This window comes from Zosterops lateralis (genome assembly GCF_965231275.1).
Source record: "Zosterops lateralis genome assembly, chromosome: 3".
NCBI lineage: Eukaryota > Metazoa > Chordata > Aves > Passeriformes > Zosteropidae > Zosterops > Zosterops lateralis.
The window spans coordinates 40,783,651-40,811,148 of record NC_139764.1 but is presented as its reverse complement, the minus strand read 5'-3'; the positions used below and the strand labels follow the sequence as shown (position 1 = coordinate 40,811,148).

The 27,498-nt window shown below is 34.5% G+C and overlaps 1 protein-coding gene across 1 annotated transcript in view; it reads left to right on the top strand.

The window, feature by feature from the left end:
* The window catches only part of WDR27 (WD repeat domain 27), an 86,421-nt gene that overhangs the window by 9,904 nt on the left and 49,019 nt on the right, over positions 1-27,498 (top strand). Inside the window, exons 11-22 of the mRNA XM_083857231.1 lie at positions 233-366; positions 1,769-1,845; positions 3,349-3,427; positions 3,969-4,040; positions 5,187-5,290; positions 6,382-6,471; positions 9,441-9,562; positions 10,120-10,253; positions 12,634-12,731; positions 13,034-13,155; positions 17,044-17,141; positions 26,766-26,868. Coding sequence (XP_083713357.1) covers positions 233-366; positions 1,769-1,845; positions 3,349-3,427; positions 3,969-4,040; positions 5,187-5,290; positions 6,382-6,471; positions 9,441-9,562; positions 10,120-10,253; positions 12,634-12,731; positions 13,034-13,155; positions 17,044-17,141; positions 26,766-26,868 — 1,233 coding nt within the window. The remainder of the gene's footprint in view (positions 1-232; positions 367-1,768; positions 1,846-3,348; positions 3,428-3,968; positions 4,041-5,186; positions 5,291-6,381; positions 6,472-9,440; positions 9,563-10,119; positions 10,254-12,633; positions 12,732-13,033; positions 13,156-17,043; positions 17,142-26,765; positions 26,869-27,498) is intronic.

The following is a 27,498-nucleotide window of genomic DNA, read 5'->3' as shown; positions in this document are numbered from 1 at the left end:
ACAGAAATAATGTGACAGCTATCACATTATGACTTAATGCAACAGAGGCATATTTTTGAAGGATAGCTTTAAGTACTCTACCACTTAATACTCTTCATGATTGAGCCCATGGATATTCCTGACTAATTTTTATAAATTTGAGAAATTTATTTCATTTTTCATTATAAATGCATTACATTTTGAACTTAAATTATGAAGTAAATGGAGTGTTAATTTATGGTAATTCCTGCAGGTTTTATGCTTGATCACCTCGATGTTTGAAGATATGATTGCTGTGTTGGAAGTTAACCTTGCTGCATTGGTGAGAAGTCAGCACAATGATTTTCTACCATGTGGAAATGAGAAAAGTCTATCTGTTATTGCCAGGTACAGCATAATTAAATGTTTAGTTTAAATATGGATAATGGTTTTGTTTATCTAGCACTAAAGTGTGTCATATGGTTTTCTGCAGTGCTACTTGTTGACACAGTTTGATTTTACTTCTTTCTCTATCATACTTTAGTTGTATAGAGAGGGAGAAATCACAGAATCACAGAATGGTTGAGTTTGGGAGGCACCTCTTTAGGTCATCTTGTCCAACCACCCTGTTCTAGCAGAGCCACTTGGAGTCATTTGCCCACCCCAGTGTCCAAACAACTTAAGAATATGTCCGTGGAGGAAGACACCACAATCTCTCTGGGCAACCTGTGCTAGTGCTCAGTCACCTTCACAGTAAATAAGTGTTTCCTTCTGTTTGGAGAGGACCTCCTTTTGTTTCATTTTTTGCTCATAGCCTCTTGTCCTGATGCTGGGTTTAGGGCACAGAGCCTGGGTCTAAAGTCTGCCTTACAGCCTGTACTGCTGCATGGACTCGTTTCTCCTCTGCTGCAGGACTTTACCTTTCACCTTGTTGAGCTTCACAAGGTTGCTGTCAGCCCATTTATGCAGACAAATAAATGTTTTCCTGGATGAGAACACAACTTTCTGCTCTTTAAGGCACTCCTCTCAGCTTTGAGTCATCAGCAAACATGGTGAGGGTATACTCTGCTCCCTTATCCAGACATTAATGCAGATGTTGAATGGAATTATACCCATGGAGTTAAAACCTCTAGGTTACTCCACTAGTTCCTGCTTTCCAACCAAACTTTGAGCCACTGATCATCACAGTCTGGGCCTGGTTGTTCATCTGGTTTTCAGTCCACTTCACTGTGTGCTCATCCAGACCACAGTTCATCAGCTTCTCTATGAGGTTCTTATGGGAGACAGTGTGAAAACTCTTACTGAAGTCAAAATAGACAATATCCACTGCTCTCCCCTCATCTGCCAAGCCACTCATTTTATCACAGAAGTTTATAAGACTGATCAAGCATGACTTCCTCTTGGTGAATCCCTGCTGGTTATTGCTTTCTTGTCCTTTATGTCCCTAGAGATTATTTATGAGAAAATGCTGACATCACAAAGATGACAAAACCCCTGCAGTAGACACTGAAGTGCAGATTTCAGTGCTTGTAATAAACTCATCAGTTAATATTCACAAAGCTGGGATCTAACATGTAAAAGCAATGGTCTGTGAATTGAGTCAGGACCAAGGCTTGTCTGTGCTGCTGAGTATCTGAGCTGATAACTGATTCACTATGCCTAACTTGTTTTCATTAAAATTTCATTGCTATTGCACTTGTTCACAAACACATGCAGTCAAATAACTAAAAAGGAGTGCGGTATCTTTTTCTAATCTGAAATTTTTGTTCATTGCATTGATCAATATTTTGTGCTTAACTTTATAACTTAGGTCTACTTTATTGGCAAATTCTCCATTGTGTAAAGGTTTAAAGAAGAACATGAAAGAACCTTCTAGTAAAACACTTGGTAAGTATAAACCAATCCTGAAATTAATTAATAAAGTTATATTTTTAATAGCAGTAACTGACTTCCAGCTGGCTTGTACCTAATACAATCAGTACGTTAATTTTTGTTTTAAAGATATATTGTGTTATAACACAATCTTTTTACTTCAGTAGGAAGAAATTTATAGTTCTATTAATATTTCATATCATACATGTAACTAGTTGAAAATTATGGTTATAAGTATTTTTTCTTTTTTCAAAAACCATTGTCTGAGAACTTTCTGTGGATTTTAGAAGTGTTAGAGTGTAGCACATTTACATTTTCATAAGTCATTCTTTTTCCATAGCATGCAGTAAATTTTTCTGTATAATTTGCCATTTCTTTCTTAACTTTGGTTATGAAATATACCAAACAGATGTTTTGGCATATTTTACTGTTCTGAATAATCTTCTGCCAATACTGGATGTTTAGAAAGTTAGTTTTTGTCTCAATATTCTACTGCTTAAAAAAAGAGAAGATCTGATATCCAGTTGCCATTGAAGCACGTGTAGCTTTTTTTGTTTAGCAACAATAAAGTTAAAAAAAAAATTTAAAAAAATGTTTTCATCTTCACCATTTGCACTTATTGTGCCCATTAGAATGTCAAGGATAATATCTCTAGGGGTTTATGGTATTTTCAGAATATATCTACAGAGTTTTAGCAACAATTCCAGGCTGCCTTAGACACCCAGCACTGACAACTGTGCTACCTTTGCTGACATCTCATGATCAGATAGATAAGAGCTGTAAGGAAATCCTTTGTCCTCTTAAGGTGTGTGGTACTGGGAGCTTCTCAGGAAGGGCCTTTTGTGCCTCATTGCTGCATAAAGAGGAAGGATAGTTAGTGGTGTTTAAAGGACTTCTACCTTCACCATAGTAAATGTTTCCCAATGCATCTGAGATTTTCCCTTGGAATATCAACAAAATTCCCCCTTTACAACATTTATAGGTTTAGTTTGTTTCTGCTGATATGAAATACTTAGTTTGGAGCTGAGGGGTGCCCTCTGGACTTCTTAGTACAGCACTGGGCATGCAGACATTATCCATGATCCGTGTAGGAACACAAATACTTATAGGTACCCACCAGTCAGCTTGTTAATGATCTTTAGATCCATTCCTTAGTCCAAATATAGGGTGTGAATACCTTATAGCTGATGCATACAAAGTCTAAGCAGAGGCAGTTAGAAACCACATTTTTTAACTGAAATGAATGGTGGAAAAAAGTGATTCAGAACAATATTCTTGCTACCTCGAAGTTTAAAGAAGTTCCTACTCATGCATGTTATTGGAGGAGAGATGTTTACAATGTAACATTTCATGTATCTTTCCTTTTCTCAGTAATCATTATTTTAGGGTGATTAGTCATAAATGTGTTTTGTAACATAAGGAAACAACAAGTATTTATATTGTGCAAAACTATCTACTTTAACTGTAAAATATAATGTTAAAAAACATTTTAATGTAAATTAAATTATTCTCCTACAGGAGCGAAGAACTCAGTGAAAGATAAACCATTGGTTTTCCATAATAAAATTAAGTCATCAGGATATACAGCAGCACCACGGTGAGAAGAAATATTATTACTTTCCCCTGTCTTATTGGTACATGATATTTTTTCACATAACTATGTGATCTCATGACTGTAAAATAAATCACCTATGAAAAACAGTTATGATGTTATCAAAGAAAAGAATTTTAAGAACATGTTATAAACCAAAATATTTGCAGCTTCTGGTCATTGGCCAACTTCCTTTTGAAATCCATATTTAGCCTCCTGATTCTTTCATCTGACTAGACTTGTTATTTCAGCTTGCAGATTTTTCAGTTTTCTTTTAGAAAGAATTGTCTGAGAACTTTATTTATATCGATTTTGACCTTCAGAATCTGCTATTCAACAAAAACCTCGCAGAAATCAAGGTCCAAACTCAGGCATTAGAATATTAGACATTTATATTGTCATCAAACTGTGCATTCTCTTATCTATTGACATTACCCACAGGCATAAATGGTAAGAAGGAAATACGATTGCTTTTGTTTGAAAAAAGCTGTTTCTCCCATGCAAGGTTTAATGTTTCATATAAGAGTGTCTGTTTTCTCTCTCTTAGAATGACCATGTTTTCTCCAAATACTAACCTGAAAAGAAAAGAGGTATCAAAGGGGAAGACCAGTTGTAAATGGTAGGCAATCTAACAACTCTGTTAGAGGAGGAACAAATTAAAACAAATTAAGCAAATTAAAAATGCTTCCATCATTGAAATTTTTTAGTGTGGGTTGCCACTAGAACTAAAAGGCCTTGGCAAATTTGACAGAATATTTATCACTGCAGCAAGTGATTTGGTTTATCAGACTGTGAATTAAATTCGAGTGCTTCATATAAAATAAAATATGCGTATCTGTTTTCTTAGATTTGTATTGGTAGGAAGAACAGGTGCTACATAAGGTTGGAAGCTAAGTCCCAACATGTTCTTAAGCTGCAGTTCTAGTCTGAAAAATAACTGAATGTGGCACAGGGAGAAGTGATTTCAGATCACGTCCCTCATTCACCCCAAAATCTTGTTGCCTTAAGTGAATTCAAACTTACCTCAATGGATTTAAACAGAGTATGTGTAATAGTACAAACTGACCAGTGGAATCTTTATCACTGGTCACAAAGAACAAATGTTTTTCTAAAGCTGATGTTTTCATGTTAATTTGCATGGAATTTTAAATGGGGATATTGCACACTTTTTTTCTATTTACTATTATATAGTCTTTGCTTTATGTAATACAAGCATGATAGTAAAGAATGATCGATGCCATAATTTTTATCATTTAAAAAGAGACATTAAAGTGTTAAGAGACCCACTTAATAGCTCAAGACTAAGTTTTTGTAAGCCTTGTACACATAGGAAGCCTTTACATGAGTACTTAAGATAATTTCAACTTTGGTTTAGCACTGTTTTATATAGGTTAAGCTACTTAGTATTTTAAGTTTTGTGTGGATTCTTTTAGTAAAATTGCTTTTTATTAGGTAATATTATATTTTGTAACAAGGTCTTTGTAAACAAGGTAGAGTTTACATTCTTTAAATACTTTTCTTAGTTATGTGACTTAGGAATTTTTTTTTTGCCAGTCTATGTTAATTCTTGATTTTGTGAATTCACAACTCTAGTGGTAGGAGTAGTTTAAATATGACAATTTAAAATTAAGTTGGTTCTTACCTTGGATTTGACATTTTTTTTTCCAGCAAATATTTATATAAAGATGTTTAGAATAGTTCCAAAAGCATATTTATTTTGTAACTGAACTGAAGATGGTTTCTTTGTTTTTTCCCTTCTTTGAAGTAAAAATAAAGAATATCCATTGGAAAGTTCTCCTCCAATCAAATATGAGAAAGAGATATCTGTTACTTGTAAACCAACCCCAATTTTTTCTGTTCAATATTCTGGTAAGTACAGGCCTTATAAAAAGTGCAGTTGTGTCAGTGTGCAGAAAGAAATCCAAAATTTGTGTGGTGTAGTTTCTAAAGACTGGAGATTTACTGTGGAAAAATTCACAGAAAACTTTCTGGCAATACTTCATACTGTTTGATCATAATTTTTTATCTTGCAAAACCACGTAAGCTGTTACTGCATATGTAACAGGATTCTATTTCTGATTTTATGTCTTGTTTCCTTTTGAATTTATGCTTTGGCTTTCCCACTACTACTTGAAAATTTAGAGTTCTTTCACAAAGGAATTTATTTTCTAATACATTTACTTAGTTTCATTAGGGTGTATTAAATACTGAAGTTCTGTTTCAATGTACTCATATTTCTTATAAAAATATTATTCAATTATTTTATATAGAAATATATAAAGACTAATTCTTCTGTGTGATCCAAAGAGAGGCATTTTTCTTAACTGCTTTGGATAAATGACTCTTGCAATAGATTTAGTCAGTTCCTAACAATCAAGCATTCTACCACATATAGAATTATGTCAATGTACACGCTGTAAGGCAAAATATTTTCAAAATATTTAAAAACTTAAATCTTTGTAAGTATTTTGAGGGCAAGAACAACTTTCATCCTTAGGAAATAAAAACGATTAGATGCAATCAGTATCTTTGCTAAAATATATTCCAGTCGTCTCTGTCCCCTAGAGAGTTTTGGTAGTACATTTTAAATATAAATCTTCTTTTTCTTTGAGGAAGAAACATCTTTCTCTTTTTCTCTTTGTCTCTCACATACTCGTGCACGCACACACAGGCTTAAATGACCCCAGTTTAGCAAAAATTTCAGAAAAAAATTTTTTGAGTTAAAAAATTTTGTTATTTAGAGAATATGTTAGGACAAGAAATGAATTTGCCTACAAAATCCTACTAATTTCTGCAACACTAATTTGTGATATTCATACAAAATCAGTGTTAAACATATGAAATGAATATCTGGTTTTTGTTTTGTTGTAATGACACACATGATTTTTGTGATTAAAAGAAGCAGCATATTAGCTCCTTTTTGCTCTCAGATGTAAATCATTAGATGCTCTTCTTTATAGGGGATGGAGAGCTGCTGGCTTGTGGGCAGGCTGACAAAACTGTGCTGATATTCAATTCCAATCTCACTGATGTGCATAATGTTTTCTCAGGTAAATTTATGAATTACATTATAAAAAATATAGTATATGGTCGAGTTTGATCTAAAATGGCATGGATTCTATTTACATCACCATGATAAAAAAAGAGAGGGAGTACTGATGATTCAAGATGTAGAATTTATTTCTCTGATTGCTTAATTTTGTCCTAGAATTAAACTACCAGATGTTCCAATTTGTTAATTTTTTGGTGAGGTAAGAAGCGATCTATGATGATATATATTGAAATCTTCATAATGATGTATATTACAATAACTAATGAGAAACAATGAAGGAAATATATTTCAATAATAATGAATGTGTGTATTTTAGTAGTATATTCTGATAATCTATTAGCCAAAAATGGACTGTGATGACTTGGCAAAAGATGTATTTGCTTTGTGACTCCAGACTTCTGGAGAATAACCATTTAAACAAAGAGAGACTATTCCTGTGAAGGAATCCACAATTGCAAAAGTGTATACATGTGTAAACATGTATGCTTTTAAATGAATCTTAAACACCAGATTATGTCTAAATTTCTACAGGAACAATCTGTTAAATTTTTAATAACCATAAATGTTATCATGACTATGTTATATGTTATATATATGTTATATGACTATGTTATATGTTAAATGTTATAAATGACTTTAAATCAGTCCTGCTAAATGTGTTTTCTGTGAAGGCTCGTAATGGAAAACGAATTTTTTTACTAGCTGACCCTAACAAGTATTAAAACCAGATTACTTTAAGATATTTTAGAGAATTATTTCTAAGTAAATAATTTTGACAACTGATTAGTGAAAACAGTTTTTCTTTTTGTGTAAGTTTAATTGTATTTAGTGGAAGAGGTTGTGACATTAAGGGGGAAACATTACTGATATTATCCTTCTTGTGTGAGGAAATTGATGAAAATATACCTTGTGGACAGAGTAATGGGGTCTTCTTCTACAACACCAAGTTCTTAAGTTTTTCACTGATATATTTCATTGATGTATTTGATAATTTGTGTCTTTTTTTTAATGATGCACAAGTCTGAAAAGCAATGCAAACCACATTCTACTGTGCATGTAGTTCTTTTCAAAAGCAACGTAAATATTGAGCTGCCAGGTAAAGTCATGCATGGAATTAGGACCCACAAACCATTAGTTGCCTGCTTTTTTCACTCACATTGTTTTTCTGTGCTATTCAGATTACCACACAGTCGTCTGTTTACTTTTTACTTTTGATGCTCTTGTTTTAGAAGTGTCACAATATATGCCTTTTCATGAAAAAACATGATGCATTATTCTTACTTAAAGCTGCAATCAATGGCAATGTAAAATTTTCTTTTTTTTCAAGAAATGGAAATTGTATCTATTCCGCTAAAAAATTTCAGTTTCAAGGCAGCATTAACATCTGAATATTGCTGCGTATCAAAAGTCATGGCTATGAAGCAGCATCAGAGGAACGGTATAACAGCAGTTTTGCTGTTAGCCTAATTTATTCAGTCTTGTTCCCTGAAGGGTTCAGTTACAGTTTTAAGTAGTTCTGCATTCTTCTTTAGTGGTGACTCTTCAGGTGTCTGTGTCCTGTAGTGAAGTGCAGGTAATGTTGAACAGCTGGAAAGACTTACAGCCAGCATGGCCTTTCCGAAGAAGTCTTTTTACAAAACCAGCTGCTATTCTTCTCAATGTGCTCCAGGACTGGGGAACCCTGAGTAATGCCTGTTTCGAATTTTACTGGGCTCTTTCAAGCCAGCTGGCATCTCCTTCACTGTGCTTTGGGACTGAGGGGCCTGGAGAGCAGAGATTCTTAAGCTTTTTGTGTGGCTCTTCCAATTTTCCGAACCTCAGATTTTCCTAAAGTTTTTCAGGTTCCTTACTACTTTGGAAAACTGTTTTGTATATTCTGTTGTGGTTTTCTTTTTTTGTTTTGTTTGTTTGTTTTATTGGTTTTATGTTATGTTGTTTTTTTCTTTAATGCAGATTATTCAAGGCTTCCAAATATTTTTTAAAAATCAAAGCCTTTTATTTAAAGCTTTGTGTTGTGAATAAAATAAGAATAATACTTACATGTGTATTTGTGCAGTACCTGTGCAGTTTTCTGGTGAAAATTCTATTGTTTGGTAACTGGGAATTAAAATATCTCACTTATAAGAGTTTTTGTAGACATAAATCTATAAAATGAAATATCTCAATTACTGCGATATATTTAATAGCCTTCCCATAATTTAAAGCAGACTATTTTTTTATATATAAAACTTCTGTTGACTAAAGATAAAATGTGCACAAGAGGGCAGCATAAGAACTTTGAATGTTTTAAGGCTAGATGAAATTCATCAGACTTCTGACAAATTGCAGTAACATGCATCAAAGTCTGTAAAATTTGATTGGCATATTCTTTTTGATCTTTTTTTATCAGCTTCAACATAATGTTAGATCATATTAATAATTTTAGCTTTTGAATATTTTTTCTGGTTTTTAAAGTGCTTTCTTTGTAAGTTTACAATCTTGTTTTTAACAAGCCATTGAAGTGGCATGCTCATTTTATTTTTACAAAGATAGCTAGCTCAGTAATAAAAGGTCAATAAATAAAAGTGTTTCAACTATTTTTGATGTCTTAAGGGGTTTCTAGATCATGTTTAATATAAAATTTCTTTATAATATAATACTCAGATTCTTTGTTCAATACTGAATGTTTGATTAAATTTAATTTCAAGGATATTTTTTGAAAGTGCTCTTCCAATAACTTGGAAAAATTAGAGTTGAAATTGTCTTTGTCTGTTTATTAATGAGAGACATTTTCCTGTTGTTTTTGGTGGAAGAAAATTTCATTAGCTAGTTTACTGTTACCAGTTTTAATTCAACCATTTGAAACCTATACTTAGAATGTATTTTAATGTTGTGCATAATTATGTTAAAACAATACAAGTAATTCCAGAGACATTTATTAATGCAAGATAATGAGCCTTATGATATTTCCTTTATTATTTTTATTAGGTCATGATGGGGCAGTTAACTCTGTTGGCTGGAGTCATGACAGGAAGTGGTTGGTTTCTGCATCAGAAGACAGAACTTTAAGGGTCTGGTCAGTCTGCAATAAGGAACTGGCCCTAATTCTGGTAATTGGAAACTTTCACCAGAGAACACTATTTTGCACTTTCATCTACTTCTGTTTTAAAAGCTTTGTAAAACGAACCAATTTCTAGAGCTACTGAGTGGTGACTCCCACTGATATCATGATCTGGGTAATCTCCATTGAATCCAAATTAGGTTTTTCTCATGATAATTTAGGAAAAGAAAAATCAACCTTATTAAAAAAAATCCTAGTGGGCATGTCTGGAAATTTTGGTTTTATTGTCTGGTCTGTATGTTGTATTTTCATTGGCTCTGCTCCACTTGACTTTAGTCTACTCGCCAATTCAAAAAGAAATTCAGAGTATGAAGCTAGATTATATTGGATTCAATTGACTACAGATATATTGCCAGCTAATTTAAGCAGAATGAAATCTTTTTTTTGAGAATGATAGATGTCAAAAATGAGAAGGGCCACTATGTAGTAGTTTAACCTCCTGGCCTATGATCAGGATGACAGGGAGACTCTGCCTTAACACCGGGAATCTCAGACAAAACATATTTATGTTTGAATCCATTCTTAACAGATGCCTTTATGTTTCAGGGTAAAGAGAAGTTCCATAAGACTGTACGTTTTGCACAGTTTTATTTTATAGATACATTTATATTGCTGTGTTGTGGAGCTGAATTTCATCTCTTAAGTTTCCATCTAGACACAACCAAGGATGACCTAAAACGGTGAGTTCACTTCTCATTAACAGACTGGTGAAAGTACTTGTACAGTTTGATCTGGGATTTTGTGTGTGGTGAGATGAGCTGAGGGGGCAAAAATATTACAGAAGACAAAAAGCTGAACAAATGGTAAAAGCTACTTTCAAAATATCTTTGTTTTTAATGGAAGAGCAAACAATTAGTGCTACAACACTGAAGTCTTAGTTGATATTATGAATGGTATGTCCTGTCTGTTGGTGATATTAGACAATATTAGGCTGCATCCTTAGATGGGAAAAACTGCTCTATTTTCTTCCTCTATTTCCTTGGTAGTTTTGCTGCTGCACAGAAAAACATACTAAGCACAAGCTTAAATATATTTAGGAATGAGTGCTTTCCTGGATTGAGGCATGAACCTGGTATGTGGAACTTCACTGAAACGTTAAATGGTCAGACAGAATTATATAATGGTTTTCTTCCATAATCTGCTTACCTAGTTTGTTTAACTCGTTAATCCTTAGTTTATGGAGGTATTAATAAACCAATAAAAGGGTAACCCAAATTGCTACATAAACTTCGATTTCTAAGAGACAGGAATGAGTGTACAGTGTGTAGCTCAGTGTGTCCACAATACCTGCCTGAATTTTAAATGAGTTGCACTTTGAATTGAACATGTATAGGACATGTAGCAAATGTATTGTGTAAAAAAAAATAATTCTTAAAGATACTTTTTTTTTTTTTTTTTTTTTTTTTTTTTTTGGTAACTCTTCTCTTTTCCTCCTTCTGTTACTTTGGTTCAGTTTTCTCATAATTTGTCTTTGATGAATCTCAGTTTACTGTTTGTTGATTTATTTTCTATCTGAAATTCTGCCATGCCCTGTGAGGTGTTTATCTGTGTAGCAGTCGGCAGTGTAGAAGCAAGATACTCCAATCAATTCAAACAATTGTTCTTGTATTTGGGAACAACTTAACCATTTTAATCAGCCTTTTCAGCAGGGTAAATTGGACCAAAGGAAACTTTATACTGCCTTCAATAGATTGCTATATCAGTCAGCTTATTTAGAGTTAGCTTGGGTAGGTTTACCCAAAAATAGAGATTTGCTCTTAAAGTCTAGTGCAGTTTATTTTTTAGTTTATTTGAATAAAGTACTTGTGAAACTACAAAAGGTTCTTGGATTAAATTAAAAAATACTGTACATTATCTTCTGCTTCACCATCACTGCTAAAGTAGTTCTGATGTCCATCTGAAAAGATCAGCAGACCATTGTTAGTGAATAACAACAAAAGGCAAAAACCAAGTCACTAAGCATTTTTCTTTTGAACAGATCTGGCTGACAACCATATTGCTTTCGTCAAATGATCTCAGTTTTGCAAACTTTTAGCGTTGTTGGAAAGAAACAGTAATGATTTCTACAGCATGTCATGCGTGGACTTTTGCACTTTCATTAGACAGATGTGCTAAAATGCAAGTATAATATTAACTGTATGCAGGAATTATTTTAACACTATGCAGACAGTGTCCAGCAATGGCTAAAGCCCTGGTGTGTTATCAATGCTGTTTTGATGTCAAGTCTAAAACACAGCACCATACAAGCCACTATGAAGAAAATTAACTCCACCCCAACCAGACCCAGTACAATTGTTATTAACTCTGTATTCCTTACCTGACTTCTATGAAAATCACACTCTTCTTGCCTCACATATCCATATCCATGGAGTTCTGTTTTCTGTTTACTGTAAGAATATATCCATGTTGCCTATGTGGATGTATTTCAGTAAACAGAAAGTTCTAATTATATTGAATAACAACACAGTTTTGTGTTGTTTAATATAAGAGTCTGAAGCCATTATGGAGGTTTGGGCTCCTCTGCATGGAGCTGGCCAGGAACCCACAGGACCTGAAAGAGTTTTGTGTATGTTGAGAAGTAAAACTTCTTTGGTAGTGTGTGATCAGCCCCTTATTCCCCTCTCATCTAAGCAGAAATTATTCTTTCTTCACTGTTTTCATTCTTTCTTCACTGTTTTCTCCTCATTTTCTTCTTGATTACTCTATCATCAGCACATTAAATGCTACACTGAAACCAGTGGCATATCTGCTTTCTGAACGTAGGTACTTTACAGATCTTTTTCTCTTCAACATTTTCAGTGTACATACTGGGTTATTTTAGTGTTTCGTGTTGATGGAATATCAGTCATCTGTATATGAATGTCATGGGTTTTTTGATCCAAATGAGTTTGGTTGACAAGCTTTTTAATAGAATTCAACAATAAGGCAAAAATATCTGTCGCTTTAATTTTTAATGATGAAAGAAAGTGTTTTGATTTGTGGTTCTGGTGGGAGTTTACTGGTGACTACAAATCAGAACTTATTTCATTAACACTAGCATTCATTTGATATTCTTTGCAGATACAAGCAGAGGAGTGTTTGCAAATTGGTACAGAAATTTCCCATGACTTCAGCAATGGAGATTACCAGCCTTTCAGCAGTAAATGAGTTCTATTCTTGTATCCTTTTTATTTCTTATTTTCTTTGTAGTTCTTTGGAGTTAATGACATGGACATCAGCTAAAGTAAGTAGCATTTGATTATTTACTACACCTTTTCTATTAAAGTAAAAGACTTGTAATTTTTTGTGATGAACTTCATCCTTAGACAGAAATTTTTTAGTGCTGTAAGATTTCTGGTGTTGCTCATAGAGCAATAAATACAACAGAGTTTTTTTATATATATATTTATCTGTTTTTTTATCTTTCTATATGCTTCTTTTCCTTTAGATAAGTTTAACTTTAACACAGAGAACTGGACAGATATTGTACTTACAGCTGGCAGCAACCGAGCATTGGAAATTTTTGACCTCAATGCAGGCTGCAGCACAGCAGTGATACAGGAAGCTCATGTTAGATCAGTCCATCAGATCTGCCAAAATAAGGTATATACTTTATTTAATTGTATTTGTAGTACCATCATCAACAAAGAAATCAGGGGCTAAAAGTAGAATTGATAGTAATTGATAAATTTTTATATGTTGGGGAGGATGGTCAAGAACATGAGTCTGTGTGAGAGGTCCATACAGATTTCATTTGTTCTCTAGTGTAAGGGAGGGAGCAGTAAGACTGATTGAATGATCTTGCTATTAGAGAGGTGTTTATTATCTTTTATTATCTTTTTTCTTACTTGTTTTAAACTGTAATACTATAGTTCATTAGGAATCTTTTCTTATGTAAGTGTTCTCTTCTGAAACTCAATCTGACACTGTGTGATTTATTCTGAAACTTTGGAAACAGCAACCAAAAAAATTCTCAGTACTACAATATAATGGATGACTTAAACCCCTTCATCCTTGCTCTTCTTTTTTCCTTGAAGACTGATTTGAGTGTTTGTAGTTTTTATGGTACTGTATGTTCTGGAATGCCTGCTGTGTTAGGTCCGGTTAAATGTGGTGCTTCATTCCCAGTTGGAAAGTCCTTGCTTCTGTGGGTTTAAAACAGTTCCTTGTTACTACTGTTGTAGAATTCTTTGTGGTTTTTCCTTATAGATATGATCTGGTAAAACACTTAAAATTGTGCTAACTATTTCAGTACTGTTTATAACACATATAGGCCTAAACTTCTGGCTTTTCTTTTTGCTGGGTCAGCTTAGTGCTTTCAGGTTATTTAATCAAGAAAAACTTTAAAGCTGTGGATAAGTACTCAGTTGGGGAAAAAATCTAGATATATGTGGTGTAGCAAAGAAAACTGGCCATTTTGGGGGACAGTTATACAACAAGATTCTCTACTTTTTTTTTTTCAGATATATAAGACTAATACTTTAGAGAAATCAACAGCAAAATTATGCATCAATTATTTTATTACATTGGATACTTTAAAGTTATTAGAGCAAATATAACTCTGCATTTTCTTTAAGATGATATGCTAAAATATTTTACAGACTTAGAAAAATGTGCAGAATCCTGTGTGTAAACTATATCCTGTTTAAAGTATGAAACACACTGGAATCTAAGGTTCTCAAGTGATGAGACATGATTCACTGGAAACAAATCTGGGGAGAGAAACAGTTCATGCTGAAGATCCAGTGCCTACACCCCAGAATTTATGAAGGCTTTCCTTTGGACTATTCCTAGTCTCATTGTGTGATTACTGTATGTAGATATTCTTGAAGTGCATTTTCTAGTTTAGATTCATGCAAATCAGTTCTCATGTTCCAGGACTGTTTTGTGATTCCACCTGGAAAATAGTAAGTGGGCATAATCATAAAAATTTTTCTTTAAATTAATAAAAAAGAAAATCTATTTCGAGGGTCTTGGGAGACAATAGGGAATATATGTTCTGATTTCTGGGAAAAACTTGTTAGCAAATTATAAAATATATAGGATATCCTAGAAACCTAGATGATCAGCATGATGTTCTATTATTTTTGATTTTAGACAGAAACAGCTGTAAGCAAGTATAAATAATTTGCCATGTAATGACTTTGATTTTAAATTGTTCTTTTGTTCTCTGTTCTAGAGATTGTTTGCAATTGCCAGTGTGTGAAATTCATCTCAACCTGCAGCGTGTTGATTAAGGATGTTATAACAGTCCATTGCTTTTTATACTGAATTTTAAGAAATATTGTAAAATGAATTGATTGAAATATCAAATTCATCTTCCTGTCTTAGGAAGATACTTAAATAGTTGGCAATTTGAGATCAGACCACAAAGATTCAGAGCTTTAGTGTTAATAATACGTTTTTAATTCTGCAAAACCTATTTGAACAGGAATCTTTCATTGTAAGCCACAGATATTTGGATGGTATTATGTTCTCCTAGCACAGTTAGAGTGCATTCATTTTCAAAGAAACAGCAAAAATTTCGAATTTTTCAGATTTGTTTCAAAATTCTTTGGTCCATTAGTTAGGATGTCTACTTGATGTGAACACTGGAAAATGTAATTGGTAACTCTGAAGTTTCAGTCAATTAACATTTTCCTAACCATAGTTACAATGTTGGGGAAGTACAAGATCACCAGAAGATATGGAGTGCTTTCTGATATGTCTATTGATCAATGCCTTCAGCATAAGCCAGCTGCACTTCTTGGATGACATACGGAATTAGTGAAGAAAAGAGGGATTCTGTAGAACCATATCTTCCCTGGGGCCAAATTTTTGTTAAGGTTCCTATGTAGTTAATCTAGAGAGACGTGAGAAGGGATTACTGTGGTGGATGAGGAGGGTGATGAGGCAGAAGAAAGGGAATTTGTATCAGAATGAAAGTTTCAAGAGTGTGTGGGAATATGCTACTTTTTGCATCAGATTCTTATAAATAATAGATTATTATAAATTGATGGACTATAAAAACACAAAGTGATAAATAAAATTCAGCTTGCATATTATCCCAACTAGCTTATATTTTCTTGTCTTCTATATCAATATTCAGTAGCAAATGTAGTTTGAAGATACAGGTATATGTATTAATAAAGTATATTGCTGACAAAATTTCAGGGCAGAGAAGAAATGAATGGATTGCATTTCTTACCTTTAGTTTTTTACTGTATTCTGTGTATTCTATAGTAAAGGAGTAATGTACTAAGTAAATGTGTATGTGTCTGTAGAACTTTTTATTTTGGACTCTGTAACTAGTTCTGACTGAAGCAAGGGATGGTGAGCAAATATTTCAAAAGCACAAAAAAGGGTGCTCTGTAACTTTTAATGAATACTACCATTTGGACTCCTACTGTCTTTCTCTTTTGCATTACTCTTTTTTTTTTATAGTTATACAGAGCTAATGTGAGAATGTGTAGACTTTGTTGGAAATGTGTTGTACAGTACATTTTAATTCATCTCTTAGAACAAGCTGTGCACCAGCTTTCATAATGAATAGAAGATTCCTGGCAGTCAAATACTGATTGCAGGAAATTACCTTGAGGTTTCTGTGATGTATTCAGCCAAATCAGGAAAGTGAATGGTAAGGAAAGGAAAGAGTTTTAACTGTTTCAGTTTGGTTCCCTGGAGAGAGAGGTTTTTAGCCAGCAAAAAGGCTAGGATTTGCCATTGTGGATGTTAAAATATCAGAGGTTTTAAACTGGATTTAATTATTTAAAAGTATGAAGCCAAAATTAGTCTTGTGATGAATGAATGCAATTGCTACTGAAGTCAATGGAAATTGGACACAGCCCAGGGCTAACCATGTCTTGTAATTAATTGTTGAACTAACCTTTGCTCCCTCCCTTTCACCGCCTTTATTTTCTTCCCTGAACATCCCATAATGACTTGTGCAATCACAAAAAGACGTTCCTCTGCTTCACATGATGGATCCCATACCCTGATTTTAGTAATCCCCATGAGTCTGTGAGATGCCCCAGATAGCCTGTCTCACTGACCATCCTGGTAGGGTTACCCCTGGACCAAAGGGCTCATGGCTTTCCTGGGACAGCGCTGAGAGGAGTCGAGGCTGTGCTCCATTTCTCTGACTGGGTTATGGGACTTCCTCCATATGCACACTTTCTTCTTTGCTCTTTGCGTGTGTGCAGTCAAGCTTCTTTTAACATAACCTATCAAATATTAACTGTTTATTTCTTAGATGGACTGAATTCTGCACTGAGATGGCGGTTGGTCACTGGACCAACCAGGTCCTTAGGGAGGTGGTCCCAGCACCAATCTTGTCAGAGCTCAAAGAGCATCTGGACAATGCTCTTAATCATATGGCATAATTCTGCAAGGAGCAGGGAGCTGGACTCGATGATTCCTATGGATCTCTTCCATATCTCAAGATATTCTATGATTCTGTAAATAATTAATGCCATGAGAATAGTTACGTGAAACTGATTTATTGTTTTACAGGGATCGTCCTTCAGCACTCAGCAACCTGAAGCATACAACCTTTTCCTGACCACAGCTGCAGGTGATGGCATCAAATTGTGGGATTTAAGAACACTGAGGTAAGAATGAATTAGGTACTTTGGAATAAAAAGCCATGCTTTATCTTTATTCCGAATTGTCATACTTCTTCTCATATACCAGTAGAAATTTAGATGTGGAATCTGAACTACAGGCTAATTGAAGTTTACTAGTTTTTAGAGAAGACCAAACAAAGTGTTCTTTCCTCAATTATAGTTAGCTATGTGGAAGTCATTAAATATTTAAGATTTATCACCAATGTTTACCCACCTTTGTAGATCTAATTGTACATATATAGTAGTGCACTGAACTGAATGCTAATGGTATTTACAAAACAGCATGCCATTACTGCTAAAGAAGTAAAATCTATGATCTATCTTTTAAAATACAAGCCGACTGCAACAACACAACAACATTTTTATAAACCATGTATGTAGCACTATAAATTTGCATGACACATTACCATGAACTCAGAATTAAATGCTACTTTCAGTACTGGGAAAGATTCTGAACAAAGGAATAGACCATCAAGAAGAGAACATTGCTCAGGAAAAGTAATTCCTGGGGCAAGCTCTGTTGTGCAGGCCAAAAGAATTATGTTTAAAAGAAAAGGGGTTTTGGCAGGAGGATGTTTAAGCTTTAAAGAATAATTTCCTATTTGCTTTCTGTATATGTAAACTTATCTATGGAAAGATGTCATATAATTTTGCTAGTACTGAATTTTCTTTTTGGGGCAATGCTTAATGAGCCTTTCATTTATTTCCATCTTTCTGTGGTAAGAATACATTAAATCTATAGGGGGCATATGTGTTCTTTCCAAAATCACTGCTGTATTACCTTCACTCCATGCCAGAAAGTAATGAAACTAGAGACTGCTGGGTTTGGAATATGTTACCTTCTTATGTTTTTCTAATAAGCTGCTCAAATTGTGTTGCTGAAGAGAAATGAAAAAGTAGAAAGCTTTAAACAGATCACTTATCTGTCTCTTTGTTTCTAAATACTAATATAAGTAGAGTCAGTGAATGGTAAAATAGTTAAAGTGTAAAATCTGGGCAATCAATTAAATGACTATGTCTTGAGAAGAAGGAACTAATTTATGTATGTTCTTGCTGGATATTTAATTTGGCAAGGTCAGTGTATTCTAGTGTCCACTGTGTTATGTTGGCCAAGCTTCAAAAAAGTAGTTCAAGTTTAATGACAGATATTTTAAGGGTGCTTGTGAGGAACTATGTATATGTGTGTATTTGTTACACATTTATACAGTGATCAGTAGTACTAACTCTTGTGGAGAAGAAATAGAAAAAATAAATAATTGTTTTTCCCTTGCTAGCAATTTTCAAGGAAAAATAGAAAAATAGAAAAACAAACCACATTTTTAAATTTAAATTAAACTTTCTGCCATTGCTCAGACCAGAGACTGAGTCTTCTATATTTTAAAATCTGTTCCTGAGTCCTCAAAAGGAGTAAAACTGTTCAATTTTTCCTATGTGTCCACCAGGTGTTTTTCGCATAAATAAATTTAAAATGTCTAAGTTTGGAAAGCTCTTTTTGAACTTGGAACAAGTCTCTGCTGAAGTGTTAGGTCTACTATAGTTACACAGACTGAAAACTTTTGCTTTTTTTTTTTTTTTTTTTTGTTCATAGGATTTGTCCAATCAAATCCAGTCCATCCCTTGTACTGTTGAGTACTTACAGGAGAGATTATTTCCTAAACAACCTTATGGTGGGCCAGTACCTTTAATCTCTTAAAGTTGTTGATTTGTAAAGTTCATGCATCAACAACTGTTTCCACTCCCTCTGGAATGACCTGTCTTTGTTTCTGCTTTGGGTTTGCCAGAATAGGGTTTGTTTATTGAAATCTTTGTCCAGTGTTCTTGAAATGTAGCAAAGGTAAGTCCACCTTCTCATTTATACTGCTTGCAGTGTTGTGGAGAGTAACCCTAACTGCAAGATCTCCACTTTATTGTTTGTTGATTTTGTTCTAAATATTTTCCCTTGATGTCCACAATGAAAATTGTTTTGCTTTTCTTTAATCTGTTTGTTGCCCTTGAGAATGTATCCATTATGAATTTATTTTAAAAATTCCATAAAGTACAAAATTCTTATTAAATAATGGGAAAAAAATCCCTCCAACACAGTGTTCTTCAGAGCTGCTATTGAAAGCATGGGAAACAATTTGCAGAATAACTGCACAATTTCCTTGAACTCTTAGGGGTTTTTTTGTTCAGTTTCTTTGATGATGGTTCCTTTTCATAAGACATGAATTCCTTTTCTCAAAATTGACTGAGGAGTTATAGCAGAATGTTCAGGTTCATTTTTGATCTGCATAGATTATATCTTCAAACAGATTAACCTGGCCTACAGCTTTATAAGTTTTGAATATATTGATATTTTTGCTCTGAGTTCTTCGAGAAATTTGCTATCCAACCTGTGTTATCAAACTACAATTTTTTTCCCAGTGAAAATTCATTTAACTTTTCTTATGTTCTTGAATTTGGTGAAATTATTTTGCAACTTCAATTTTCATCATCTTTTCTGGATAAAGCTGTGAATTTGTCTGTCTCTTTCACTATTGATAATCTGGAGGCACTCCAAGATTCCTCCAGAGAGTGCCAGAAAGTCTCATGGGTTCCTCTGAAGGTGTTACAAGAAAAGAAATTTTAACTTTCTGATGTTGTTAGCCAACCTCACACAGCTAGGTCATCTTGCCAATAAATGAGGGAATCTTGGACACTGCTAGTGGCTTTTGGATTTACTCAGACTTCTGCTTTGAAATGCCTGGATTTGTGAAGTTTCATCTGAAGATTTTGAATATTTTTATACTTCTGCATTCTCCTCATTTATAACTAAAGCTAAGAAAAGCTTCAGATGATCTACAAAACAGACTTAGGAATAAAGAAGCAAGGAAAATAGTTTTTTCTTGGAAGAAGAGAACTATGGCTACTCTTCTTCCAGGTTAAGATAATGAACGAGACCTTATGAATACATGCTTTAGGGTAAGATAATAACCTTCGGCCAACTTCCAAGACATTTTGAAGAGCAATTTAACTCTATATTGTCTAAAAGAAGGACTATTTGGAGAATGAGTAAAATTACTTTCTCTTGTGTCCAAGGGGAAAGCAGTGAACACAAGAGTTAGGCTGAGATGCTGTGGAAATCTGAATGAGAACCTTACAGTCACCAGGTTCAGGATGCCCAAAAAAGACTCAGAAAAACCTTTATGATCAGGAGGTAAAAAAAGTTCTTACTTTCATTCTTACATTTTTGAAGGAACTGAAGTGTTCTTTGTGATGAAACCTTGTAGACTCATTCATCTGTAAGACACAAGAAATTATACCATTCTCTCTCATACTGCTGTGTGTATTTGAATGTATTTTGGAGACATTGCTACTCTTTCTGAAGTCAGGAATCTAGCATTGATTTATACTCAGCTATTGTGTCTACCAATTAAATTTAATATCTCAGAAAAGTCTGAATTGGAATGACACCAGTTTCTGAGTCCTTTAGAGCACAGAGGTCAGACATATCAGAAAATTCCAATACACTAAGCCTCCTTGTCTGCCAGTCCTGCCTGTGTTTAGTGGCTATGAGCATATGGGGCAGTGAGATGTAATTTGGCATCTTAGTGCTGTAAAACCAATGCATAGAAAGAATGTAGAAACTTAGGAATTAATGAACATTCTATTCTATTCCCTTACACAGTAAACTCATAACAACAGGAAGCATCAGACTAGACTAAATACCAGCTGCTTTAATATGTTCATATATCACCTAAATTTCATATGATGGTTTTTAATTCTGCTTTGTCAGTCTGGATCCTTTCAATTTCTCACTTCCTCTCACTTGTAGATCAGATAATTCTGTGCTTTAAATGTCCAGAAGAAAGGAAATTTCTTTCATTCAGTTAGGAGGAAACTATAAATTCGTAGTGTTGCATTCTTCACTTTGTTAAATGCATTTAGAATATTGACTAAACACTTAGTAATACCAGCTCACATTTGCTAGCAAAGTTTCATGAATACAGATACCTTCATGACTGGCTGATAATGAGAACAATTATGTGTCCAGTTTTCTGCAGCTTCTCTTGCATGATTCATTCCAATGAATCCGTTTCCTCAAGAGAAGTTTTAGAATGTGAAGTAGTGTAAAATTTTCTTCCCCAAGGCAGATTTCAGATCCCCTGTAAAGCTTTTAGGCACTTATGTGAACCTTCCTTGCTCATGAGTAAATTATGGCTAAAGCCATAGTGCAATAAATCTTTGTCCTTCTTTGGGTCAGTAATTGTGTGACCTGGCTTGACCTCAGCTTTTCAGATGCACCTTTACTAAAGGTACAGGCTGCACCGTGAGAACCCTCACTGCACCAATGGCCCATAATTGCCCTGACCAGCCTTGGAATCCCACCCATGCACTCTCTTCTCCTCCTTGCTTCAGGTTATAGAAGTCTATAAAAATGAGCTGACAGAAGCCTTATGAAGTGGAGCAAGGGGAAGTCCAAAGTCCTCTGGCACCAAATGCAACCTCCAGGCACCAATATATGCTGAGGGGTGCCACTGGGTGGTAAACAGCTTTGCAGAAAAGGACACCAAGATGAACATGAGCCAGAAATGTGCCTTTGAGGCAAAGAAGGCTTATGATGTCCTGGGCTGTATGAGGCAGAGTGTTGCCAGCAGGCTGTGGGAGGTGATACCTCCCCTCCGTTTAGCATTGGTGAAGCCACACTGGCTCTATGTGAGCAGTGAGGTTGGATAAGATGACCTTCAGAGCTGCCTAACAACCTCAACATTGTTGTCACTTTGTGATTCTATGAAAATAGCATTTTTTCTTAACTTGCCACAGAAAAAGTAGGGTATGGGAAACTTGCTGAGGGAGCTGCTGTGATATTGACTAAGAGAGCAAGATGTACAATAACAACTGAAATTGAAAATTAATTTAGAAGGCAGGAAAAGGACAGTTGTGCTATGCTGTCAGATGTGCTGTGCTTATTACCTACCCAGAAATGGAGAGAGCAGGGAAGAGTGAGTACAGCCCAATTTGGAAGTCTGGGATGCTGCTGATGCCTAAAGTTTTAGCTTTCATGTGTTTCAAATTCTGTGCTGCCTAGGGGTGTAGTTCTGAGTCTCATATTAAGTGTTAGTAAGCTCTCTACCTCTGGTAGACAAAACAAATCCTTTCCCACATGAGGACCAAGGACAACTGTTACAAGTTTTCGGGCCCAAAAGCATAAACAAGGATGGACTGAAGATAAAAGAAAAGAAGGATGGGACTTTATAATCTGAAGCTGTAATTGGGAGCTAACTCCAATATGTAAATGGACCAAAACTTCTAAAAATGTGAGATCTCGTGACCGGTTGTCCATTTTGTGACCATTTTGGGTCCACCTTGGGTGTAGCCCTGGCCAGGCTCTTGTGCTGGCCAAGGTGAATCCTTAAAGGCCTTTTAATAAATACCTACTTTATCCTCTTAGCTCTGTCCTGTCTCTGTTCCGGGTCAGCCTTCCCAAGGCATCACTACTACGGTAGTGTGAGGAGGTGGGTGTGGTAGGTGCTAGATTACTATTGCAGGTAACAAGAATAGCAGGGACAAGGTGTTAGGAAGAGCTCCCAATGCACTAACACCTATGGTGGTAGGAGCTGCCTGCCTCTGACACACAGTCTGATCAGCTGAGAATTGGAGGTTCAGCTGTTGAAATATGCTGTTTGCTACTGAAATAGCCATTTTTCTTCTCCTGAAGAAAATAAAAAAGGCAGTGGGTGCTTATTGGATCAAAGTGAAGACTTGAAGAATATTGAACTACTTGCACATACTGAATTGCTGAATTGCTGAATTGCTCAGCTGCACGATAATGCTTTGATGTATTATCCCAAAGAAAATAAGTTTCACCTTCTTTCAGCCTTGGAAAGAATTTGCCAATTGTATGTAGTATTAGACATTAAGGCAAAATCTCCAAATAGTGGCTATGATGCTGTGCAACTAGATCATAAGCTCTTCTGGCAACATATTTTAGCAGAATTCCCTCAGCCACAGGGAACTCATATATTTTCTCACAACTGCACTTTGAGACCTTAGGGTCAGACATACAGTGTGAATTTTGAGATTCTTTTCAGTTTGCATCTTCACTGTGAACTAGCTTCTTGACATCATCCTAAGCAAGATACAAATATACACATACTCAGAATTTGATTACTTCTTGATTTCTTCTAAACATAAGGATCCCATGGTTTGCCATCTTTTTTATTATTATTTTTTCCTTTTTTTTTTTTTTTTTTTTCTTTTTTTTTTTTTTTTTAAACCTTTGGAACCTTTGAGTCTAGTTTCCAGATTCTGAGGGATAAAAGCGTGTCTGGAGTTCCTCCAAGTTTGGGACTGGAGGTGCATGAAAGTTTAGAGGATGGGGAGCACAGGGATGTTGTCGCTGCTGGATACTATGGTGAAAACACTGGGAGCTCTTATGTGAAGGGTTTGGAGGGTTTGGTGTTTCAATGAAATGAAATCCATGTGGACTGTACATCTAAAGTAGCTACTATTACTGTCAAGTTGTGTTCACATTTTGCAGAGCTTTAATAGTAGATCTGCTGGTACTGAAGAGTCTGTGACCAAATACCAGAGCACAAAGTAACAGAATATAAATAAAAGTGGTTTAAAAAAGCCTCAAGCTTTTGTTTGCAGTTTTTTTAATGCATCAAGTAAAATGAAATAGACTTCTTTGTGAGAGTATTCTTTTATTTATAGAGACACTCATTTCAGTATCTTTCTCTTCCAAAGACAGAAAAAAATAATACATTTTTTTCTAATATTATTCAAGTTTTTTTGCAACATAAAAAGATACATATTTTGGAATGTAGACTAAAAGATGCACAATAGAGAACATAGGGAAAACTTGGCTGTTTTCTGTCCCATGCAATTACCAGATGTTCGTCATGGTAACCCCTGAAAAGCTCTGACCAGAAAAGCATTCTTAGGAGGCTGGAGAGCATGCCAGCTGGCCACGTAAAGCCTGCAATATCCAAAATAATTTGGATCACCACCTGTTGCTACTTAAAAAAAATAGAATGAAAAAAATGCCTGAAAGAAGACAATCCCTAAAATAAGCTAAAATCATACATATAGTATCTATCTAATAATTCTATGATTTTTTGTCCACTTTTTTCCCATTATAATGGAAGAATCTAACCAGAAAATAATTACGAAGATAGAAACCAGGTTATTGGATTGGTTATTTTTATGTTGGTTTATATATATATAACCAAATAGTTGGTTATTACTGTGGCTGCAGTAGCATAAGAAAAAGGGCACTATCCTATGACTGACACATTGCTTTATACTGCTGTGATATAGCAGAGCAAAGATCAGTGAAAACCTTAGAATCCTGCTAGTTCTCAGGTATCTATTTATAGGTGAAATATTCAAATTATTGGTCACAAATACAGAGGAGTTTCTTCTGAAAGGAAGTTTTTTGCAGTGTTTTATTAGGAGGCTCTCTGTGAAGAAGACCTCCATTAAGGAAATTATCTTTTACAGGCCCTGACAATGAGGTCTTAAACATTTAGAAGTAGTCCTGATGACCAGTGCTCTTCTTAAGGAAGAATGGTGAACCTGAAGACGCCTTTGGGAGGGATGGTGGATATAAATTTTGTTTATTTTTATCATGAAGAAATTTCTTTCACATGATGTTGATGTATCTTACAAGTATAAGATTAAAAAGATTTTTTTTCCTTAAATTCTCTTTGAAAAGGAACTCAGAAAAAAAATCTCCCTGAAATTTGAAAACATTGCAACTAGGACTTAAGGCTAAGTTGTAGGACAAGTTTACTCTACGCAATAAATAATATGTGGAAGCCTAACTGAGGAGGAAAATGCTGAGGAGACTGAGGTAGCCAGTATTCTCTTTTGCTGTCAAGAGGAAACTTGAAAAGAGGCAGGTTATTCAAAAGACCAAATGTGGCCATTGGTTACTGAACGTTTCTGAATATTCATGTGAAAAAACTGAAGCATGCTTTTACGTTTTAGTCACAGTAATTGGCTGTCTTCATAAGTTGCTTCTCTTGAACTGTAATGTTCTCTTAAGCTGGGTTATTTTAGCAGTTTTAGAATAGGACTTGTCTGAGGTGAAGTGTCTGGTTACTGTATGCTCAAAATATGTTAATATCAGTAGTTTTGTTATACAGAATACAGTAAAGTTCAGAGTTAGGGTCTATAAAATGATGTATTTTCATGCATTCAAAAGTGTCTCTTTTATGCTTTAGTAAGTGATAGCAATTAGATCAGTCACAAAGTAATCTTTTTGTTTAAGTATGTCTCTTTCACCTGGGTGAATGAAACCAATTGGCATTTAGTACATTCTTACACATACATGCGTGTCTACAACAGAACAATATGGTATAAAAATTTAGAGCTTTCTGCACATAGGTTCAGTCAATTGAATTTACATAGCTTCTGTGATTTCGCTGGCCAGGAAAAAGTGTATATCACAAGAGCTGGCAGGAGATTTTACTATTTCAAATTTGTTCCTGGACCAAGCATACATTAAAAAAAAGAAAAGAATATATGACATCTGCTTTATGGTGAAGAATATGAATTTGTTTTGTAAGAAGGGTAGGTTGACAGCATTCATAATAAAGACAAAAGAAGAATGTAGGTTATTATAAGTCTGTTTTAAAATAATACCTCAAAGGTATAAAACTAAACTTCTGAAATGAAGTATACATATGTAAATGACAGCTCTGAATAGTGTTGAAACTTGTATTAGAATGTCTTTTAATATTGAGGAAGCTCTAAATAATATTTTTTAACAATAGTTTTGTGGTGACTGCAAAGATATCATGGTTTGTCACAACCATGTGGTGTTTTTTAGGTGGATATTAATCTTCATCTCATTAAAAGCATTTATTTTTTTTAAATAGCCCAAGTGTGCTCAGCTATTTAAAACTTACTCTACAGTGCTTCTTGCAATATTAACATGAAAAGTAGAAAATTAATTCCTTGCATTAATTTTAAATCCATTCTTTCCTTTAAGCTGTTTTAACACAGATAGGTATGAAGTCATCTACAGTTCAGATAGGTAAGAAGTTATCTACAGTTATAGGACAGAGAGAGAGAGAGATTTTTCACTTTGGAATGTTCTTTGGATATTGTCTTTCTTGACTTAATATATACAATAAATTAATGTATGGAGTAGAAATGTAAATAAGCAACAAAAATTAAATATTTAGATTTGGGTGTGAGAAAAACAAGCAATAATTAGTTATGATATAATTCCACATACTGCATCTTAATTTGATATAAATAACTTGAGGGAGATTTATAAATCTTCATGGGGCAGACTTTCACAACACCTTCCCCTTAGCTAACTGATAGGTATCACAGCTCCTCATTTCTAATTATAAATGATGTTTCTATCCCTGTAAACTGTAACAAGGCCAAAGCATGGGTTTGGTCATTGTCCTGGGGCAGTTTTGTCTGTTCATTTTTTTTAGTCATTAATGTTCTTTAATGTTTTTCAGTTTTGACAAAATCCTAGTGCCGATATATTTAAAACATAATTTTTGGATTTGCCGTAGTGAATTTGTAGACTAAGAAAAACATGAGAACAGGAGGATTCCATGAAAATGACAGTAAAATAGGTAATTTTCAGTTGATGTAAATAACGCAGAAACTTCTCTGTAGGTGTGAACGTCGTTTTGAAGGGCACAGTAGCCGCTGCTATCCTTGTGGAATTGCAGTGTCTCCCTGTGGACGCTTTATAGCCAGTGGATCAGATGACAAATATGTAAGTAGTTTTTGCTTATTTTCCTCCTAAACTCTACAAACTACTCATATTGTTCCTAAAAGAGTCTTTTCAGAGGATTTTAGGATTGATCTTAATATGCAGTACTGGGATCTATGATACTTTCATATAGTTCATTCACATGTAGCAGTTACATATGATTCATGATTATTTTTTCTGAAAAATCCCGGAGTAGCTAAATCTTAGCACTCAAAGTAATTGTTAAAAGATTGTTTCTAGAGGTTTCCATAATATTTGACTCTGAATCGTCATGTGCCATCAAAGATGAGCAGAATGCTGTTCCCTGTAGCATAGCTGTATGTGTTGTATCTGACCACTAAGAATTCTGTATCAAATACAAATTAATTTACTTAAGCTCCCAAATACAGGGTGATGAATCTTCTAGTATGGCATTCTTATGAACCAATCAGCTGAATAAAAAATGAGAAGTTATTCAATTGGAATTAGACCTTTCTGGACCCTTTGTGTGTGTGTTTTCTCCCCAGACAGGTTCTCTCCTGAATCAATGTCAATCATATTTAAATAATTTAGAAATGAATCCTGAGTAAACGTGTATTGCTAACTTTTTTGAGTTTGCACCTAATTTTAATTCAGTAATGCCTACATTGTTGG